Source organism: Aquila chrysaetos, chromosome 9 (genome assembly GCF_900496995.4).
Source record: "Aquila chrysaetos chrysaetos chromosome 9, bAquChr1.4, whole genome shotgun sequence".
NCBI classification, from domain to species: domain Eukaryota; kingdom Metazoa; phylum Chordata; class Aves; order Accipitriformes; family Accipitridae; genus Aquila; species Aquila chrysaetos.
This window is the reverse complement of record NC_044012.1, coordinates 10,524,527-10,545,130: the sequence shown is the minus strand read 5'-3', so window position 1 is coordinate 10,545,130 and position 20,604 is coordinate 10,524,527. Positions and strand designations below refer to the sequence as shown.

The window sequence follows — 20,604 nt, the reverse complement described above, 5'->3', positions numbered from 1 at the left end:
TTGGGCAGTTGGAGTAATTCGGAGGGCGCACAACTGCACCCTCGGCCTTGGAGCGTCTGCAGCGGTGGTCCTCGCAGCTGCTTAAACGTGACTTACTTGTAACACCGATGTAATTTTACCTACTGTCTTCACTGCACGGCAGCCCAGTCACGATTGCGTTACACTAGGGAGGAGTGGGGTTATTTTCAGCGCTATTCGGAACGTAAAAACAAAAACCTGGGGCTCAAAAGATCCCACAGCAATAAAGCATTCACGTGGCGTGAGAGAGTCACCAGCCAGGACGCTGGTCTATGCCACGAGGACCGCAGGTAAGGGTGAAGAAAACGTGTTCCTAAAGAAGTTTACTGGTACGTTAAATCAAGTAATTTTTACTTCAAGTGCTCTTAATAAATAAATAAACAATGCACTTAGGCCTATTTGTATTTTCTTTTTATTACAGAGAGACAATTCTGAAACTTAAGTTTCATACAGGTAAAAATGTAATTAAGTTTAGAAAAACAGGACAATTCTCTGTGAAGCTTATACTGGTGAAATTGCAACACTGAAACTACATTTGTAAGCCTAAGAAAACTTAGGAACAATACTTGCAAAAATGTACATAAATGCACAGGGAATTCAAAGGTGAACACCTGACAATACAAATTTTTTAAAAGGGAACAGTAAAGCGGTCATCAGTGAGGAAAGTGCTCTTTCACTAAAATGGTAATCTTATTTTGCAGGAGTATTCCTTCCTCTTGGTGCACCAAGGCTAATCTTCTGGAAAAGAAGAACTGCATCGACGACACAGAGAACAAGCAATACAAGACCAAACACCTGTAAAAATAACAATAATGTTACTTTCCCCATAGAATCTCTATCTTCTACTGTAGTTACTCCTCTACTGTTCCTCAAAGCAGCAGTAAACACATCTTCCTAACTTGCTTCTGGCCTTCTAAATCTATGTGTGATGTGACACAGCTGATAAATTAAGTAACATCCGTATTTAAATCCCATACAGCAGTCTACACCCTGGCTTTTTTTGCTGTTTGTGTGACGCCTTGGAGATGATGTGTTCTCCTTGAAAGCTAAGCTAATGCTGCATTATGCTAGACAATGCTTTTATCCTAAATGAAAACCCTTCTGTCTCTTCAAGGACTGCCTAATTAATCAGCCTGGAGAAAAGTCAACATTTGTAGAAACGAGCCTAGCAGGAAAAAAACCAGTGCTCCTCTCCTCTGAAGCTCTGAATGAGAAACATGTTCCAAATAAATTGAAGAAAATGTACGTTAAGTATTTAAAAAATATACAACTTCAGGCCGGCGACTGGCAAAAGAGCTGCTCAGTTAACTCACTCTGCTCTTGCCTTTTGGCCCGATCCCACATGCACACAACTTTTTTTTATGCAAGCATGTTTTAAAGTGGAATTATCTGATCAGTGGGAGTAATGCTAAGGCAAGCTCTTTCAGGAGACCACAGTTCCAGGCAGTTTGCACCCTAGGAGCACAGGCCTCGGGGCAATTCTGTTTCTCCCAACACTGAAGATGTCATATGTCCTGCCCGAACTTGTTTTCCAAGCTGCCTGCTTAGTCTCCTGCTTCCAACTTAACTTCACAGTTGAGAATATAAATTAGATTCTAGCATAGCCTGTCACTTTATCAGAAAGTCTCCTTTTTGCTTTGGATGTCGTTGCCAGCGAAAACATCAGCTTTCTACCTCATTGCCTCTTAAGCTGATTTCGAAAAACCCATGTGGCAAGTTCTGGCTTTCTTTTGGTTGCTCATCACATTTTAGCTTATCTTGTACTTCAAAAGACTTAAATACTTTCAAAACTGATTCCCGCCCCCCCCCCCTTATTATTAATGTTAATAAGTTTTTACTTGAATTAAAAATACCAGTTGTTTAAACTATTAAACTGGCTTGATCTTAAAGGCACAAAAATCTTACAATCATAGTCTGAAAAAACCTTTTTAACTGCTGTAATTTCTCAGTTTGTGTCAGAAAAAATAATATACACATCAGGAGGGAGGTACCAGCATGTCTGTTAAGAAGTTTCAACTCTTTTTAGCAGGATTGTAGGCATTTCTTCTTAAATAGTGTAATCAGACTGGATAGTCCTAAAGGAGCCAGTGATTCTCCCACCTAGAATTTCAAGCTGTGGAAGCAAATGCAGGTTGCTCAGTTAAACTTTAGGAGTCTTCAGTGTTAGTACTTCTCTGTAGTAATTCCTAAGTCTAGTAATATCTTTAAATTACTAGTGATTTGAGGATTATATTTTTTTAGTGAGATACATTGAATGCGTGTTGACTTTTGTTTGCGACTTCTGCATACGTTTTTCCATGACAGAGTTGTTTCCGTGGTCTTACCACAATGGAAGTATACCAAGAGGTTCACATCGTGGCTACTGTAAGAACTGAAATTCGTTAATAATTTTCCTACTTACTCCTCCAGCCAGTGTCCCATTGTTGGTCTTGATTATTATTGCAAACAGGCACACAATGAGGAGGAACAACGCTGCAATCACCGAGTTGAAAATATCCTGAAACAGCCAGTGGAAGCAAAGTATTTATTCTGAAATACACACCTGAAGAAGAACGTGAACAGCTCCCGATATTGTATGCATCATTAAGAACTGCTCTTTTACAATGAAAATGGCATTACACTAATATCCACCCAAGACCGATAGTGACACCCAGTGGTTTGATGTTAGAAAGAGCGTTTGTGATAAAACTTCCTCATTTTACCACCTTCTTTTTCGGCAGGCAAATTTATGCAACTTGGCTGCGCTCGGCAGACTAAAGCAGCAAATAAATTTAAAAAAGGCAGGTAAGAGGAGACCTCGTTAACGCTGAAGTGAAAGCGTATCTTTACTCTGTGATGTGAAAGACGAAAAGTACAGCACTATCAAGTTGAGCAAATGATGCTCATTACCGGAGGGACTGTTTACGGAACCGATGCAAGAGAGCACTGTCGCCTCTGTCACGAGAAACCGGCTCAACAAAAGCGAAGTCCTGCTTTTTGTCTGTAACTTTACGGGAGCGGCGACCGGGGGGGTGGCCGGCAGCCCCTCCGGAGGGGCACTCGCAGAACGGGTCTCATCTCTCCCCTCGAGGGCCGGCCCCTACTCACCGCCAGCGGCCAGAAGAGCCACCTCATCTTCTTGTCCAGCTTTAGCAAGTACAGCAGAAAAAACAGCGCCGTGATGACCGTCTCCATGAGGGCCAGGGCGGTGTACGCCCCGCCCGAGCGGGACGCCACGAAGCAGAGGAACGTTACGAACGCCACCACCTGAGGGGACAGAAAACAGTCACCGGCGGGGGGGGGTTAGTGCCCCGCCGGGGCCGCCCCCTCGGCAGCGGAGGGAGCCCGGCCCGGCCCGCTCCCCTCAGGGCCTACCGCGCGGGCGATCTTCACAGCGCCCCGCGGGGAGCGGAGGAAGCCGCTGTCCACCGCCGCAGCCGCCATGGCGGCCGGGCCGGTCCGGGCTCTCCCGCTCCCCTCAGCCAGGCGGCCCGCGCCCAGGAGGGGGCGGAAGGAGAAGAGCAGCAGCGGCGGAAGAAGCGGGGCGGAGCCGGGGCCGGTGGCGATGGGAATGTGGAGGCTGGGAGGGCATGGGGCGGCCGCGGCGCTGCGAGCGGCCGGGCGAGGCGGGGGGGGGGGGGGGCGGGGAGCGGCGCGGGGGGCCGCGTGCGCGGGCGGAGCGGCCGCGGGCTCCTCGGCGGGCGGCCTGGTGCTGCGGCCCCGGCCCGGCCCGAGCGGCGCCGGCGGCTGTAAGTCCGGGCAGGCCTCGCAGGCGGCCGGGTGTGTGTGTGTGTGTGTGTGTGTGTGTGTGTGTGTGCGCGCGCGTGTGTGTGTGCGCGCCGCGGTCCCGGCGCAGCGGTGGGAACCCGCTGGGAAGGGAGGAGGGGACGTGCGGGAGCGGCGGCCGGGGAGCGGACAGACACCCCCCCCCCCCCGCACGCGTTGCCGCTTCGGCGCTGCCCGAGCGGTAAACAGGATGCGGTGGGGGGTGTGTGTCTGTCTGTCTGTGTGTCTGTGCGTGTGCAAGGAGCGTTGCCAACCGAGCCCTCCCAAAACTGCGCGGCAGCGGCGAGCGGCACCGGAGCGAGGAGCCGGCGGCCGGTGCCCTCTGGCGCGTTCTGTTCGCGCGCGGTGTGGCGGTGCCGCCGTTCCTCGCGGAAGGGCTGCGTGGGCAGTTCTGAGATTTACGGCACCTCAAGCGCTTGTCTCGGAGGTGTCCTAAAACCTTCATCCTTACCCGACTTATAGCTAGGCCTGTGAGGTCCGTGGGCGTCGCACCACGACTGGCCTTTCCAAAATTCATTTTTTTGCCCAGTGGAAACTAACTGAAGAGCAGTCAGCGTAACAAAAATCTGCTGAAAGAGCGTAGGCGCTCACCATTCGACTCATCATAGTGCCAAGGAGAATGGAGAACTTGGGCTAAAACTGTGTCAGTGTATGCCACGGCGTGTCTGTTACGTGACCCAATGATTACATAAAACCTTAAATATTGGTAATTTAGCAAATACATTATTGAGCAATAGAGAACCTAAAAACTTCATGGAGGGGCTCACCTTAAGAGGCTCAGTACAACTGTAAGTTAGGAAGACCTCCTTGGTTGTAACTCCTGTTTATTTCCATTCTAGATAAACATCTGATAAAAGAAGGTGATAGAAAGACAGTTGTAAGTATTTGCATTTGTTCAGAAAACTGTATAAAATGTGCAAGCTCTAATGTTGTTATAATCTGAATGTGTGTATATTGGCAGCCTTTGGATGGGGCTGTTTTACTGAGTGGTGGTCAGGTGGGGAGTGGTGGTCAGGTGGGGGGTCCCTTACTGGGTCTTAATTCGGTGCAAACCCACACTTACCAAGTTCTGTAAATCACAACAAAGCCGTGAGGGATTTGTGCAAACGCATGGTATTGTGTAGGGACAAGCGTCAGTCTGGGGTCAGTGTTGCGTGTGTAGCATTGGAGTTGCCCTACACAGCCCTGCCTGTGAAGGTCGGGTTTGTTTTTGTTTTTTTTTTTTATTTGGAATCTAATTACTTTAAGCTATAAATTATTTTAAGACAGCTGAAACAAAATTCTTTTACTGTAACTGTGCAGGTTTCTGAAAATAAAAATCTAATGCATCTTAATGTTTAAGCTATCTATTTAATGGATACTGAAATTACTACTTCAGTTGGCCTTTATTTGAAGTAGAAAGTTAAGTTGAAGTCTCTGAGGTGAGTTGTGGCAGACAGGGTGGAGGAGCAGCAGCACAGCAGGTGACCCTCTGAAATGCGTGGGGGCCGCGGGAAGGGGGTGGGAATCTGGAAGCACTGGCAGGCTGCTGACTCTGCAGGGGGTACCAGAAAGTAAGGTTGCCCCTTGCCTGGTAAAGAGACAGTTGGTATATGTATGTCAGGTGGTCTGCGGGGAGTCACAAAATCCAAACTGATCCCCAATGTCTTCCTATAAACTAATCTATTTACATTATAAGGAAATAGTATGTTTGATATGGAAAGAGTATATTTTTACATCGGCCGTTCACTACTGTGTGATAGCATGATTTTTAAAGGTGATACTGTTTTTCTGCAGATATGTATAGAGGGGAACATTGCAAGTGGAAAAACAACATGCCTGGATTATTTTGCACAAACTACCAGCATTGAGGTACTGGATGTACATTTCTTTGTCTTTATTTACATCATTCGGCAGTTGCTTGTCTTGACAGAATTGGCAGTTAACTTTTGAAGTGTTGTCCTTTCTTAGGCTAATGAGAAAGGAGCAGCAGGTTGTGAGCCAGTGCCCTTATTGGTGCACATGTTTAGCACCCCCCCCCATTTATATTCAAATTGTAGAAGAGAGATTTAGATCATATGTAATATAGCACTGGATGCCAAAATATCAGTAAAGCCTGTGGATTAGAGTTTGTACCTCTGTAAAATAACTGCAACCCACGTGGATTGGGCATGTTTGGGCATGCTCGTTTGCTCTTTCATGTCACTTAAATCTTAGATATATCTTGTAATAAGCAAAGTCGAGACAAAGAAATAATGATGTAAAAATACCGATGTCATGTAACTGAGATCCCAGTAAATGGATGGCTTTTTTAAAAAATGAAAAATCTGTTAGAATTTTTTCTGGGGATTTCTTAGACCGTGATGGTATTCGATTTCATATTGCTTAGAACAAGATTAGGGAAAGGGTAGGCTTACTGTATTTTAAACAAAATCAAGGTCAAACCTCAGTGACCAATTGCTTTTGTGTACGTCAGATATTAATACTTTTCCTGGCAGATCTGGAAACACATTTGATAATAAGTCTCAGGATTCCTCATGGAAATGCTGCGTTGCCAGATGTTATTTGGTAATGTTATTTTGGTAACAGGAATGATCCTTATGGAGTAAGTAACTACTAACTCAAAGGATAGCAAACTTTAATTTGCATATAGTGCAACATTTTTTAAAAGCTAGTTAACTTCCCAGGCTTATCAGATTCTTTTAGGCCTGGCTCTACAGTGTTGTTGGAGTTTTAGACCCTGTTTGAACCAGATAAGTCGCTTGCGATTTTACTTATTCAGGGTAGAAGCTTTTCTGATTAATTTCGTAAAAGTTTTGAATACATTTTGTTTGTTAGATCACAAAAATAAAATGAAAAGTAATATGATAGCGTTCTGATCCTCTCTTCCTTTGCTGAGAAGTGTTAATTTGTGAGGGAATGAGCAGGTCATTGAAATGCAGTCAGTGCTCAGCTAAGCCATTCTTGCCCTTACATTGCACTGATTTTGACTCAAAAAAGTGAAATTATATCCAGGCTTGTTAGGTAATCAATCCAGTGTTTTATTTTGGAGGTTTAAAAATGCTAAAAAGATGTTGTATAATGATGTTTCTCTATTTTTTTAACGGTGTTGATTATTACCTTTTGTATTACAGGATTCAGTGCTGTTTTTTGAAGAGGGGTGAGCTTTCCAGTGCAAGTCCTGAATACTCTGACTTACTGAATGGAGTATTCATTAAAAGTGGTTGTAGACTTGTAGGGTCAAATTACGTATTTCGAATCTGAAACATGTTTAACATGGAGTAATTCTTTTTAACAAGGTTTTGACAGAACCGGTGACTAAGTGGAGGAATGTTCGTGGTCATAATATCCTGGTAAGTGGCACAAATTAGTTCTACAATTACAATTACTGTTCTTCTAGAACTACGTGCATGAGGACTTCTTACCAATCAGCAAAACTGTTACAAAAGTGTGGTCATAATCTCATACAGCAAAAAATAAAGCTCCATGATGCAAAAGATCTTTTACTGTGATTAAGACATGGGTATAATAGAAACATTGCATATAAAATGTGGTTTCAGCAAGTACTGGGCCTTTTATTGGGTATGAGCTAAAGAAATTCACGGAAAGGTAAGCCCTGAGTGTGACGGTTGTTTCTAAATCTACTTATGCTTATTTCAAAGAAGGAAGGAATGTCTTTGCTATTAAATTAGCTCAGAAAGTGAGAGGTGCATCTGATCGGTTAATATTGTTTGACTGCTGAAGATACGGAAAATTCAGTCCTGTGAGGTGTTGAGAGCCTCTGTTGTCTTTTGGGTAGTCACCGCTTCTTGGAACCATTCCCCACAAGTATGTCCCTTTGTCACAGCTGTGCTTGGAGACAGCAGTCAGGGCTCTGACTACATCTGCAGATAATGCTTTGCTGGGATGGTTGAAGTGGTTTCTGATGTCAGTCTTCCCTGCTTGTATGATCACCTCCATTGCAAAAAATCTCATTGCTGTCTGAGATGGGTACCTATACTCAAGCTCATGTGGAATTTGCTGTCAACACAGCAGTGTGGATACGCTCCAAACCACATGTGCCCTAACGTGTATTTGATGTAATTACTGCTAGCATAGGTCCTCTGGAAAAGTAAATTCTCCCTACTAGGAGTTGCTGATGCTTTACTTTCTTACTATTAGTAAAGGGATGGGGCATGCTTGGCTGTGTCGCACATTATCTCGGCAATCTGCGCGCTTCAGAATACTTTCTTATTCTGATCTTGGACAAGGAGACGAGGAGGTCAGATCTGTGGACTGAAGCCATGCTGCTGACTTAAAAGCTTGTCACCTCAGCAAATAGACACTGAGCGATGTTTTATTTTGAGTCAGATCTTTTCTCTGCTTTGCAGGATAGACTGTTGCTTGTATGTGTGTGTGGAATTGCAGCAATCAGAAAGAGTGGAAGATCTGAGAACTGCTTTGAGGATCCTTTGGGAAGAACAGTTGTCTGTGTTAAAAGACACCTTTTCTGAGGCCCAGAACATACTTACTGGAACCATATTTGCATTTCTGGATGGACTGAGTGTACTGAGAGTCTGTCAGTGCACAAAAATAGAGTAGCAGACAAGTTTTTTTTAATTATTAAACGTATTTGAACTGTCTCATATGAGCTATGCCTTGGTCCTGACTGTTCCAGGTGCAGAGTAACTAATTCCTGTTGACTTCAGCGAGCACTCCAAGTGCCCCACTTAAGTGTCTCCAAGGACCAGGACTGTAATTCTTACATCTGCATTGTGGAGAGCAAATGATCCTTTAATTCTTCTCAAACCTGGTGTCAGCTGTTTTAGTGCACTACTTTTAGTAATTCTGTTGTAGTGCAAAAGCTTACAAAATACCCAACTTCACTTTTTTTGCTCTTTGACCGAACTGAAATGTCTGTCTGTCTCGCTTCTGTCTCTAACCCCAGGGCTTAATGTACCAAGATGCATCAAGATGGGGGATAACATTACAGACTTACATACAGCTTACAATGCTGGAGCAGCATACCAGACCAATGGTAAATAAACATATTTTTCTTTTAATTTGAAAAGGAGTTAGATGCAGTTATAAGTAATAAATGTTTTTAACCTCGTATCCAAAAGTTAAGATGCTGTTCACGTTCCTTCTTTGTTCCTGCAGTGAGTGTGAATTTTTGTGGTGCAGAGACATTGTTGATATGCTCAACTTGTGCTCCAGGGGCGAAACGTCTGCTTCCTACCTGCTCAGAACTTTTACTTCCCCCAAACTAATACTGCTTTTTTTGCACCACCCTTACGAGCTAGACTTGCACAAATCTCTTCCTCACCACGCATCAGTGACTTGTCTGTAATTGGTCTCGATATAAATTTAGCTATTTCAAATCTTTGGCAAACATTAGGTAATCTTGAAGATGGTGTTAGTATTCATTCTGCTGCTCCATGCTCTCTAGCACAAGTTTAGCCATTGCTTTTTGTGTTTGTCCAAAATACTTCCACTAAAATTTCTACTGCTTTTTTTCAGATGGTTTGCATCCTTTTTTTCCTTCTCATTTTTTCTTTTCCTGTATCGATTCGCATGCTCTACCTTTTTATCAGGACCTGTTCATTTTTCTTTCCGTCAAACACCTGTTGTTACATTCTGTGCTAAGTCCTCCATTGCCTGATTACAAGATCTGATCTTATGTGGCATGCCTGTATCTTAATGATTGTTCTTGCATTATATTTTCTGAGTTTGTGTCAGGGCAAACTTTCAGAAGTACCACATATGATAGGGATACCGCACATACAATCATTAGCTTTTTGGAAGAGGTGTTTTTTTCAAGATAATAGAAATCTCATTCTGTTGCAGAAAACGTTCATTCAAAAATTCCTGAGGATCGCCCTGCGTTTCAATCTGTGCTTTGCTGTCAGTTGCGCCTTGCTGGAGCAATTGTTGCTTCCATGGTCATTAAAGTGCAGAATACCTGGTTGGAAAGAGCTCTGCCATGGTTGCCGTGCTCTGCAGGGGCCAGAGAGCGTCAGAGAATCTCTCATTTCCAAAATGAAGTGCTGTTTGAACACATGCACGACTGGCTAAGGCCAGTGCTTTGTCAGTTGTAATTATTTCTTTAAAAAGTTCTGTGTTCTTGTTATAGTTTTTCTGATGTTAGGCCTGTGCTGTTGACACAGTGACACACCTGAAGGTGGAAGTTCCTGTTGCTCTGCAAATCCTAAGTGGATTGCTGCTTTTTTGTATCGCTGGTTAACTTCAGGTGCTCAGCTGAATGCTTTTGCAGTTACCTTTGAAACTTGTGTATGAAAAACAGATTAGTTATGTAGGTGTTTAATAATGCAGTGACCATAAGTAAGATTAGGGTTGTTCTTTTTATCACAAGATCTGAAAGAACTGAAAATGTTAATGTATTTCATAATGTAAAGGACATGATGTGCAATATGAGCTTGAAAAGAAACAAACATGCTGAAAAGTGACTGTCAAGTTTTCTTTTGTAGATTTCCCCCATAAGAATGATGGAGCGATCAATTCACAGTGCAAAATACATTTTTGTAGAAAATCTGTATCGAAGGTATGCTATATGGTTTTCTACTTTACTTTCTTGGCTTAATTAGATTTTAAAAAAATATAATCAACTGATGATTTCTTTGGTAATTTGGATGTTAGTGGTCTATGAAATCTGTCAGTTCTGTGTTGGAGTGGCAGTGTGTTTTGTATGGGACGTGCTGCCCACTGGTAGAATAAAACCTGTAGGACATGGGCCAGGTGAGAACCTTTTTCAGAAGCGCTCTTGTCTATTTAGAACATCTTATTATTTAGAACACCATTTATTGAAGTTATCTGCTCTCCAGCTGAATACAAAAGTCTTGCTTAAATCAAAGCAAACACATACTGAACAGGTAAAAAATCATGAGGATATAAAGAATAAGACTAGGAGGGAGAGAGCTAGATAGCGTTATCCAACCTTGCATCCAGGATTGGCATTTCTTGCAAGCGTGAACTTGACTGACAAGCAGGAACTCGAGTCACATGCAGTTGCTCAGAATCAGGATTCATATGAACAAAATAGACTGCAAACCTTCGTAGGCTAGTAAGTAAAGAAAGAACAAGAGCTGTTTGTCTCTAAATGTCACTTTCTGAATCAGATCCCCACCTCCAGGTGTGCTTGGGCCAGGGGTAGAGCAGTCAGGTCTAACCTGGGTTATTTCGTTCTGGGGGATAAGATTGTGGCCTGAAATAGAAAAAGCATTTATTACCTGGCTGATGTATAACTTGCCCATCCCATACTAACTAAAATAGTGCAGTAATCAGTGCTGATTTTTTTTTTTGTTTTGAATGCTGACCTTCTATTGAGAAGTGTGTGTAACAGATTGTTGTTTAATGGATTTTTCAGTGGTCTTAAGGGACAAAACCAGTTTCTTGCCCCTGTCTGCAGGGAGAATGGCTGCGTGCCACAAGATGGCATCCATGCTACATAAGCTCTTAGGCTGTTACTGGAACTGCTCTGAAAGTTGGGAGAGACACAGTAAGATGCGAGGCAAACAGAAAGAGACATTACTTATCTCAGTCTGCATACAGTGGAAATGTACTGGAATGTCTTTCTTGTTTTTAATTATTGACTTTTTTTTTTTCCCCATTGTAGACAAAGTGCTTTTGTCCCAAAGACTGAGAACTTTGTTGCTATGAGGCTATTTGCTTTTGTCAACTCTATGTATTAATTTTGTAATAACATTTTTAAGGGCATCTAAGATGTTTTGTGGCTTCAGCACTTTTTAATGTTGGACAGAAGGCATTTGCCTTGTTTTGTTACAGCAAGCTAGAAGCCAGCTGATGCTACCAATAACAAACCAAAATATGATACAAGGGTTTATAAAAGGATTATAAATAAAACAACGAAAAATTGGGGCTACGTGAAAATAGCCATTTTGAGTCACATTAGAAAAATAAATAAATCTGTCCTCCCGTATATCCTGTCTCCAGTGATGGCCAAAAGTACTTGAAAAGAGTGCGAGAACAGGGTTAGCATTTATGGTGATTTCTGAGTATATCCAGTAACTCACAGTTTAGGGACTTCCTTGTTCAGCAGCGGTTTCTCTGTATTTAGTAACCCAGAGGGCATGTATTTTCCATGAGCCTGTCCAGTTTTCCCCTAAGTTTGTGTAAACCTCTAGTTTCCAGGACATCCTATGGCAAGCAGTTCTATAGCTTTACTCCATGTTGTTTAATCACTGCCCTATCCTATGTGTTGTAGTTCTTTAAAGATCATCTAGACTTGTCTCAAAAACTAAAACTTACGTCTGTACAGGAAAGAAAACTGCATCTAAGAAAAGACAGGATGATAATGGGAGTATGGAAATAGTAGTAACAACTATAGTAGAAACAAAGACCACTTGAGGGTCATGAAAGCATGTGAAATCTCAGACTAGGAGAAAGTATTGTAATATAGAGGCAGTACCCCTGTGACTTAAAACAACTACTGCAGAGCCCATATTAGGGTGCAAGGAAAGTCATCTTAGTAACTGCAGGTTTGTTCATCTGCTTCAGTATTTAGCACAACTTCAGAACAAATGAGGAAGGAAAGAATAACTAAATTAGTTAATAATAATATTAGTTAAGAATAACTAAAGCTTTGGACAAAAGTTAAAGTCAGCAACCAACAACACATCATGTTAGACTAATCTAGTAATTGTGTTTTGTAAAGTCCCGTCCCCCGTCCCCCCATCCCTGTCCCCCCGTCCCCCCCCGAACAAAGGCATTCTCATCGATCTGAATTGAAGTCACATATTATCAAGGAGGTTTTGGGAGACTTGCATGAATGATTATTCATAAGTGCAGAAGCTGGTGTTGTAATGTGATAGGAAATCCCATTGAAAGGAGATACTGAAAGGGCACGTTATCAGGCTGGAAGGAGGTTACTCCTGTTGGATCAGCCTTTGGATTGATGCTTTGGTACCAAGGGTGAGAGTATGCTGATAAATTCTGTCATTCAGTTGAACTGACAACAGACATTTCCATTTGAAGAGGAAAGATTGTAAGTCAAAAAGCAGAAATATATGTATCTTTTTATATATTTATAGATAAATAAAACTTGATCAGAAAATAACCCTAGTATTGCATAGCCCAGAGAAGAGTAAATGTGACTCTTGCAGGTATCTAGCAAAGGGCTTCCAGGAGGGAGATGGAAATATTGGTGCTTTTCTACACAGCTTTTATGAGAGCTTTTTAGCATTACTTTTTACACTTATAACTGCTTGTTCATGATGCATGAACTAGAACTAAAACTGAAACAGGCGTGACGCTGAGATACTGGCATGATCAAAAGAATGGAAGGCCTGTTTAAAGAGACAAAATCAGCTTGACATACTTTTATAGAAAGGTTGGGAGAATACATACGTCACCTACAGACACACCGGGTGCAAACATAAAAAATGGGAGTTATTGAAATTGCAAGACTATAGTAAGAAAAGAATAATTAGATACAAAAAGGCTGTGGATATGTTAAGGGCTAAAAATTAGAAGATGGTGTCTTAGCCATCAGTGGAACAAAGAGAAAATGCAAACTTTACACTTGATGCTTTTATGTAGGAGGATAGTAGTGCCCTGTGGCAAGGGAAAGGCCTTATAACTTAAAACGATTGCTTCCCATGCTGTGCTTTATGTTCAACTGCTGCATGAAAATTTTAAAAATCATTCTTTAACTAAATGGACTTTGCAAAGGAAAATTCCTTTGTATCTTCCAGAGGCTTTTTCCTTCCTTGTTACTATTTCCTAGAAGGAACCTCCTGTCTCTGTAGGGGAGTGATGCTAATTTTTATGTAGGTTAGTCAACATGTGGAAATCACGCAGAGAACACAGGAGAGGTTGCCCGTTGTGGAAATTGAACGATGCCTGTCTGATGAAAGGTCTGGAAAACAAAACTAACCTGACATATCTTTAAACTTTCCTGAAAATGTTATCAAAAAACCCCCTCAGGCTCAAGTTATTCAACAGGTATCTTCAGCAAAGGGGTTGTTAAATAGCTGTATGGAAGGCGTTGTCCCATTAAAAGTATGTAAAAGTGAAGTAAAAATTTTATTCAAAATAAGACTCAGACTGGGGCAAGCATGCTGCAAAGAGCAGAGGTTATTTTCTGTTTTCTTTTCTGCAAGAGAAGGTATTGCTTAGGGTCCCAGTCTTAAAGGTGGAGAAGAATCCCTTGTTATCTCTAGTCTACACAAGCCCTTCTCCTTTAGGAGAATGATTAGTTTAAGCAAGGGATGAAGAGCTGTGGGAATATCAGGAATACCAGCTCTTCTTTGATCCAATGTCACTCAGTATTTGTGTTTTGGCGTTGCAGGCTTTTTCCCAGAGAGAGAAATAGAGTAAGATTTACGATGATGATGGAAGGCTTAAATTCTGAGCAATTGTTGTGAGCTTCTCCAGCATGCAGAGATATGGATGAGTGTCCAAGTTCTTACTGCGATTGCACATCTGAGTTTAGCACTGAAAGACACGCTCATGTTAGGTGTAAAACTGTAGAAGAATTTTAAATGAGTGCACGTGAGTATGCATGATATGTTATAGGGTAAGCAGTAGTAATTCACTTTGTCCCATTTGAATTCATAGTTATTTATGATAGAAAGCTCATTCCATTCATGTTTAACTTTTGCAGTAAAAACTTGACTTGGTAGGAGTCAAGTGTCAGCAAACTTTGGAAATGAAAACATCCTTTTGTGCCTCCTACGTTACCTGTATCTTTATGGATCTTGAGCCTGATCCAGAATCCTCACAGGATTATCCAGGGGACTCCACTGATGCGGGCAGTGTGGGAGGCAAAGGCATGTTGTCTGCAGGGCAGGTCAATGCAGAATTGACCTGGATGTATCTGACTTTTAGGGTAAGAATAGTGGAGCTTTTTCGTATTTCTAATTCCTTTTGACCTTCCTGTTTTCCCCATATATCTTGGAGAAAAGTAGCAGAATCAGTATTTGGCTTATGTATATGCCTGCTTCCCAGAAACGTATATAATTGATATATTAGAAGAATAGTGGTGAATTGTGTTAGCCCATTTCTTGGGTGCTTTGGGAGGCAAGGTATTCAGCTGGATGGCAGATAAAGAAGGGAGGTAGTACAAATATGGGTTTTGCTTTCTTGCATACTTAAGCAGAAATATATTTCTGGATTATCTTTACTCAGTTTTGCCAGTGATCAAAGCACATTGCCAGGAGAATGGTTTAGAAATCTGTGGAATCTTTCCTTCAGCACTACTTAAAATGTTGCAGCTGGACTTAATCATTCAGCTAGAGAGGACAGGAGCCTCTTGACCCTATCTCTTTTTTTATGTTTCAGTTGCAGAAGCATTTAGGAAAGAGCGTGGAGTATGTGTTACTATCACCAGTTTTGAAGACAGAATAATGTAAAACTAGTAATATTTGACTATTTAGGAATATGATAATAAGTGAAGATTCCAATACTAGTAAAAACATAATATGTGATTCTTAGTACGTCCTCTATAGACTCCCTTTTACATGAGTTGTTTGATATTTTATTATTCTTACTGAGATAACTTTGGGACAGTTTTCTCCAATATTGTCTGTGCTCTCTGAATACAGAGTTCAAATTAAGCATGTTGAATATTTCAGTACTCCTTCCACAAATATTTCTTACAGTGGGAGTAATTTTTACTTACTCAGTGTCATTATTTTTTCACTGCTCTTTACTATGGCTTCTGTAATGAATTGTCATTGCTGCCTAGTAAATTAAGCCTTTCTGGTGACATGCAGTGCAGTAGTTCAGATATATTTGAAATGAACCTGATATAAAGAACCTGAGCAATAAATACCATTGACGCTAATTTGTTGTTATTGTATAAATGTCAATGTGGTAATGTTTTTCTTCTTAGTCACTAAGTAATTATTTCTTAACTGTAATGGGGAAAATAGCTTGTAACTGTTAATAATAGGAACTTTGTGTTTGGTTGGTTTTTTTTTAAGAAAAATATTTGGTCTTTCTACTGTATAAACAATGCTTTATGAGGCCTTCAATTTGGGTGGGCATAATATTGGTCTTTTTTTCATTTCACATATGCTGGAGTAAACTGGGAGTAATTCTAGTCAGGTCAAAAAAATACGAGTTTAGAATTGATCTGTGCATGCTGTTCAGTGAGTGATGACTTTTATGTTTATTCAGCGGAAAAATGCCAGAAGTGGATTATGTTGTCCTAACTGAATGGTTTGACTGGATCCAGAACAACACTGATGTTTCAGTTGATTTGATAGGTAAAATTTTGATGGGATCTGGAGGGCCATGTTTGTTGGGTGGGTTTCCTTACTTGGAGAAAAAACAGTTCTTGTTTCATGGGTCATAAATAATCACATTATTCAGTATAACGGTGGTTGCATTGTTTAGCATCAGACAGCATGAATTCATGGATGGTTCATGGATTGATTAACAGTAACACCAAAGAGGAGGTTCAGTGGTGGTACCTAAGTCAGGATTCTTTCCTTCTATAGTTTGTGAAGTAAGTTTCCTCTTTGCTTTTAAAGCTGATCCTTGAACATAACTATTACAATTTTTGTTATGACAGTTTATCTTCAGACTTCTCCTGAAGTTTGTTATGAGAGGTTAAAGAGAAGATGCAGAGAAGAGGAAAAGATCATTCCTCTGGTAAGCAGTTCCTTCAATATATATGGTTACAATGAGCTTTAAAAACATAATGATTCCAATCTAAATACTAAAATCATATCCTGAGTGTATTGCCAAAATGTGGTGCGGCTGTTTCCACTGCAAACTAAAACTTCAGTATTTAATTTTGATTTATTTAAAAAAATGATCTGTCATGCACACTGACTTGCCCAAGTGTTATGTTTTAGTAATCAGTGTACTATAGCTGACTGTTCAGGTGGAGTATTAATCAACTGTTAATCTTCTCTAAGATGTAAAAAGGCAATTGCTTTTGTATCATTAAATGGCATAAAAGGACCCAGTTGAAGCACAAATACCTGTGCATGCAGGTGCTGAAGATTTATGCGGGCACTTTCTGTTGTCTGCTGTTGCTGGGATGTTTATGCGTGAAAAGTGTCTCTGCTTGTGTCTGAAAAGCCGCAACTTCTTGAAAATTGTTAGTGTGGGAATCTGCTTAAAGATAAACTGTAGTAACTGAATGATCACTTTCTGTGTCACAGTTTACAGAATGGACTTTCATTAGAGTTTTCTCCTAAAGAAAGCCTAACCAGAAATAAATGTAGTTACAGAAGACATACTGTATACTAACTACAAGGGTATCTCTAGTGTTGGGTAGTTCAATAGAAGACATTGTCAGTTGAAGATACATGAAAGAGTTAAATTTTGGGCCATGTGGAATTTTGCCTTGGAGAATAAATCCTCCATATAATGGATTTGAAGAGACATTGTGTTACTTTGCAGCTCTACTGAGGGTTGGGGGGAGCAATTATGAATGAAAAATGTTAAGTGGTCTCTGTGGAAAAAAAAAAAAACCTGATAGTTGATGACAGGCAGAAGTGCTTTTAGAGGAAATTGAGTCAGAGTTAGGAGAAAGTGAACTCGGAATTTTAGGAAAGTGTATTGACACAGAGTGCCTTCAATACATATTCTTTGCAGTCTTGCCTTTTGTCCTTACTTCTCTTTGTTGTATTTTTCTCTGTAAAATCTTGAGCCACATTAACACTTATGGGAGAGTAGCATGGTTCTTGATCTTAAAAGGAGCTGAGAGCCCTGTGCTCCTGTAAGCTGTGTCTTTGAGGTTCTTCATGGAGTAAAACCTTACACTGGGAATTAATTTTTCTCAGAAACCTTCTGATGCTTTTTATTTTTGTTAGTGGAAATATCTGATGCTGGCTTTTATATGTAGTTCTTAACTACTTACCAAATGTATAAAAATTGCAATGTGTGTTTCATCTGTGGGCATATGTGTTATTTGAATGCCTCTTTTCTAGGACTATTTAGAAGCTATTCATCAGCTCTACGAAGAGTGGCTCATTAAACATACACTGTTTGAAGTTTCCTGCCCAGTGCTTGTGAGTATTATTTTAGTTAACAACCAATTAAGTATATGGAGGATTGTACTTTTCAAATATTAAGAGTGTTACTTAGTGATAAAAGTAAATAAATCTGCTTTTCTAATAACCTTTGGAGAAGGAAAACCTTGGAAAAATGTTTACAGCTATCCCTAATGTATAGCATAAAAGTCTGATCTTACATCTCTTTGGTGGAATTTTAGGGTCTGTTCACTGTGATTGTTTGCAGGATCAGACATGTGGCTTTTCAATGAATGCCAAATTCTGAACAGAAAGCTAATTGGACAGATCTCTAGGAGTGTATTGGTTTGGCTTCAGTGGTAGTCCTGTTCTATTCTGCTCAAAAGCAACTGTGTTTTATGGTGTCAATCATTTCTAAAGTTCATGCTCTTCTTTTTAAGGTTATTGGAGCCGACCATGACATGCAGAAAATGATAGAAAAGTATGAAGAAAACCGGGACCAAATACTAACTCCATATAATATGCAACACCATTTGTAGAAGGCTGCAGTGGTTGTATTTTAAAGAAAACATGTTTATGAAGTCTGATTTGGGGGCAATATTGAGTATTTTTAATATTTCTAAATATAACTGGTTTTGCTTTTGAATTGTGCTTTGTAGAATGTTGTGGACTTACTGCTATGAAATGTTCAGATACAAGTCATAAATAGAATATAAGCCAATTCCCTTTCACGTTTTTAACTTCTCCATCAGCTTCACTGTGTCAATTCTATTCAGCTAAAATACAGCTATTTCTCCCATTTCCCACTTCACTGCTGCTTCCTGTAAGTAACCTAAGTTTCTTTTTTTTTTTTTTTCCCCAAAGACAATCCTATTTTTGTAATTTGAAAGAAATAGTTCCATACAGGAGGTGGGATGTCCTTTTTTATTATTATTAGAGGAAGCAAATGAAGTGCATCAAGTCAAAGTAGCTTTGTTAAGTAGGTCTTACCAGGTTGAAACAGGAGGTCTTACTCTAATCCTACCTACACTAGTGCAGTTTCATTGAATTTAGTAAGTTTCTTCTGCTTTACATGAAATCACAGTATAGCTGTAGTTCTGAAGATAACTATGCACTAGTATAGTCCCACTGAATTCAGTGTCAAAAAAAGAATAACGTTTTTTCTAAGTGATGGCAGAATGGCTCTGAGGCTTTTTTTTAAGCTAGGTTTTTAAAAGGGCTTATTTCTGTCTAGTGTTCATGAAGTCACCGGCCCTGCTATGGCTGAGTTGAGGATTAGTGAAAATACAGGGTGCACAGAACTATATTTGTTGTTCCTTTCAAATGGTTATAAAACCCCCTAGAATTAATTCATTTCTTAACTATTTTGGATTCTTTGATTGTACTTTTTTTTTTTATAAAGAAAAATACAGATGGTTCTTTGCCTTTATATCTTCATTAGTTCATTGTGACTTACAGGTACTTGGAAAGTAGAGTAAAATAGTGGGGGTTTCATTCTTGCACTTGTTTGCTAAAGTGTTGAGTTGCCCTTAATTTCTGCTTTACCCTCTGAGCGTTGTCTTCAAGATAATCCTTCTAATGCAGCAGTTCTGACTGTTTTCACATTACTTTTTCTGTTTAATTTGAGGGGAATGATTCTTGAAGTACACTATATAATTTTTTTTTTTCCATAAAAGTTTTGGTTGGTTTAATTGGAGCAAGCAAGGTTAACAGTGCTTTAAAACACACTTATATTAATATAGTTGAGCATCTGTCAGCTTTGTAGTGAATGCTCCTAAAAATGGCAGATGTCCATGACTACAGAACTTTGATCACTTATTACAGACATTTGTCTGTAACTTGCTGGAGGATATAAATTTTCAGTTACTCCGCTTTTCCATATTCTACCTGATTGTGAACAGTATCTGATGGTATTACTTCTGGAGATCACTTCACTGCTTTTATGTTGTAGTTTTGTGGTATCTCATTTTGTGGTATGCCTAAAAATCATTGTATTGAAATGACTGCACCGTTTTCCAAGTCAGGAAATGGAGTTCATTTCTTGTCATTTCTATCTAGTGGGATTTTTTTGTTTTTTAAATCCGTACAACTGAAAAATAATCAGTGCACTGAGAGAGCATTTCCTAGTGAAGTACTACATTAGTATACTAAAGCTTGTGAACCCAATATTGCCATTCTGTTGTTCTGTTGTAAATCTTTAGAATTCTAGCTTAAAAATAAGACTTTGTGTTAAGTAATTATCTTACTTATTGAAGCTTATTTGTAGGGCGATAGTAGTCATTCTTGAAACCTTCTGTTCAACTTCAAAATTTTTTCTTCTGTAAGAGACCAAAGGAACTATTTCTAAAGAAATAGTTCTATAAATTTGAAGTTCCGTCATCTGCAGTTTGTTCTTAATTCTAATTTCATTATGGGTTGTAGAAGCCAAGGATGTATATTTTGCAGACAGTCCAGAAAATATCACTTAGTTGTTTTGTACAGAGAATCTTACAAAGAATCTCACTGTTATCTTTCAGCTTTTGAACAAAATTTATGCTTTTTGGTCAGATTTGCCTCCCCCCTATTATATAAAAAAAAGTAGTTTGCATGGAGGTTATTGATACTCATAATTGTAATGAAATATAAAGGAATCATTTATATAACTTATTTATTAAAAATGACAGATGTGATGGCTACAGAGAGCATGTTTATTTTATGTTTTGCTATTTATTGATTTTCATGTATAGGTTTGCATATACAGGAAGATTGGGGTATTTGATGAAGACCGGGAACAAAACCAAACAGGTTGCTTGATATGTGTCATAAATGTAAAATGTTTGCAGTCTGCTATAGATGTGTAGATAAAAATACTGCAGTAATCATAAATATCTGGTTTTAAGCCTGGAATTTATTGGCT

The 20,604-nt window shown here is 40.0% G+C and overlaps 2 protein-coding genes and 1 long non-coding RNA gene across 4 annotated transcripts; 2 read left to right on the top strand and 1 right to left on the bottom strand.

Moving 5' to 3' along the window:
* Window positions 1-414: 414 nt before the first annotated feature.
* Window positions 415-3,495, bottom strand: LOC115346497 (chemokine-like factor). Of its 2 annotated transcripts, XR_003925147.2 has the most exons (5): window positions 3,373-3,495; window positions 3,106-3,264; window positions 2,420-2,515; window positions 2,010-2,131; window positions 415-813 (listed from the first exon to the last, which is right to left on the bottom strand). XR_003925147.2 is itself a non-coding variant. In XM_030026581.2 (4 exons), the coding sequence occupies exons 1-4, from the start codon at window positions 3,439-3,441 to the stop codon at window positions 709-711; spliced, it is 429 nt and encodes a 142-aa protein (XP_029882441.1). In that variant the 5' UTR covers window positions 3,442-3,495; the 3' UTR covers window positions 415-708. The 2 variants fall into 2 exon arrangements, 1 of the variants encoding a protein (XP_029882441.1); XM_030026581.2 differs by lacking the exon at window positions 2,010-2,131.
* Window positions 3,440-20,594, top strand: TK2 (thymidine kinase 2). The gene is made up of 10 exons (XM_030025167.2): window positions 3,440-3,746; window positions 4,623-4,660; window positions 5,560-5,634; window positions 7,062-7,115; window positions 8,690-8,779; window positions 10,230-10,303; window positions 15,901-15,989; window positions 16,298-16,377; window positions 17,667-17,747; window positions 18,149-20,594. Exons 1-10 carry the CDS (start codon window positions 3,440-3,442, stop codon window positions 18,245-18,247), a joined length of 987 nt encoding a protein of 328 aa, XP_029881027.2. The 3' UTR covers window positions 18,248-20,594.
* LOC121233528 lies at window positions 12,359-14,271 on the top strand. Its single transcript, XR_005933168.1, has 2 exons — window positions 12,359-13,929; window positions 13,965-14,271. It is a non-coding gene; the product is annotated as an uncharacterized LOC121233528 (long non-coding RNA).
* Window positions 20,595-20,604: the final 10 nt, after the last annotated feature.

Excerpts from the sequence above, each read along its gene's own strand:
- TK2 (XM_030025167.2), top strand. The coding sequence starts at position 3,440 with ATGGCGGCCGGGCCGGTCCGGGCTCTCCCGCTCCCCTCAGCCAGGCGG. Across the intron at positions 5,635-7,061 it reads CACAAACTACCAGCATTGAG|GTTTTGACAGAACCGGTGAC; the intron begins GTACTGGATGTA and ends CTTTTTAACAAG. Across the intron at positions 8,780-10,229 it reads AGCAGCATACCAGACCAATG|ATTTCCCCCATAAGAATGAT; the intron begins GTAAATAAACAT and ends TTTCTTTTGTAG.
- LOC115346497 (XM_030026581.2), bottom strand. The coding sequence starts at position 3,441 with ATGGCGGCTGCGGCGGTGGACAGCGGCTTCCTCCGCTCCCCGCGGGGC. Across the intron at positions 3,265-3,372 it reads CTGTGAAGATCGCCCGCGCG|GTGGTGGCGTTCGTAACGTT; the intron begins GTAGGCCCTGAG and ends CTGTCCCCTCAG. Across the intron at positions 814-2,419 it reads ATGGGACACTGGCTGGAGGA|GTGTTTGGTCTTGTATTGCT; the intron begins GTAAGTAGGAAA and ends TTATTTTTACAG.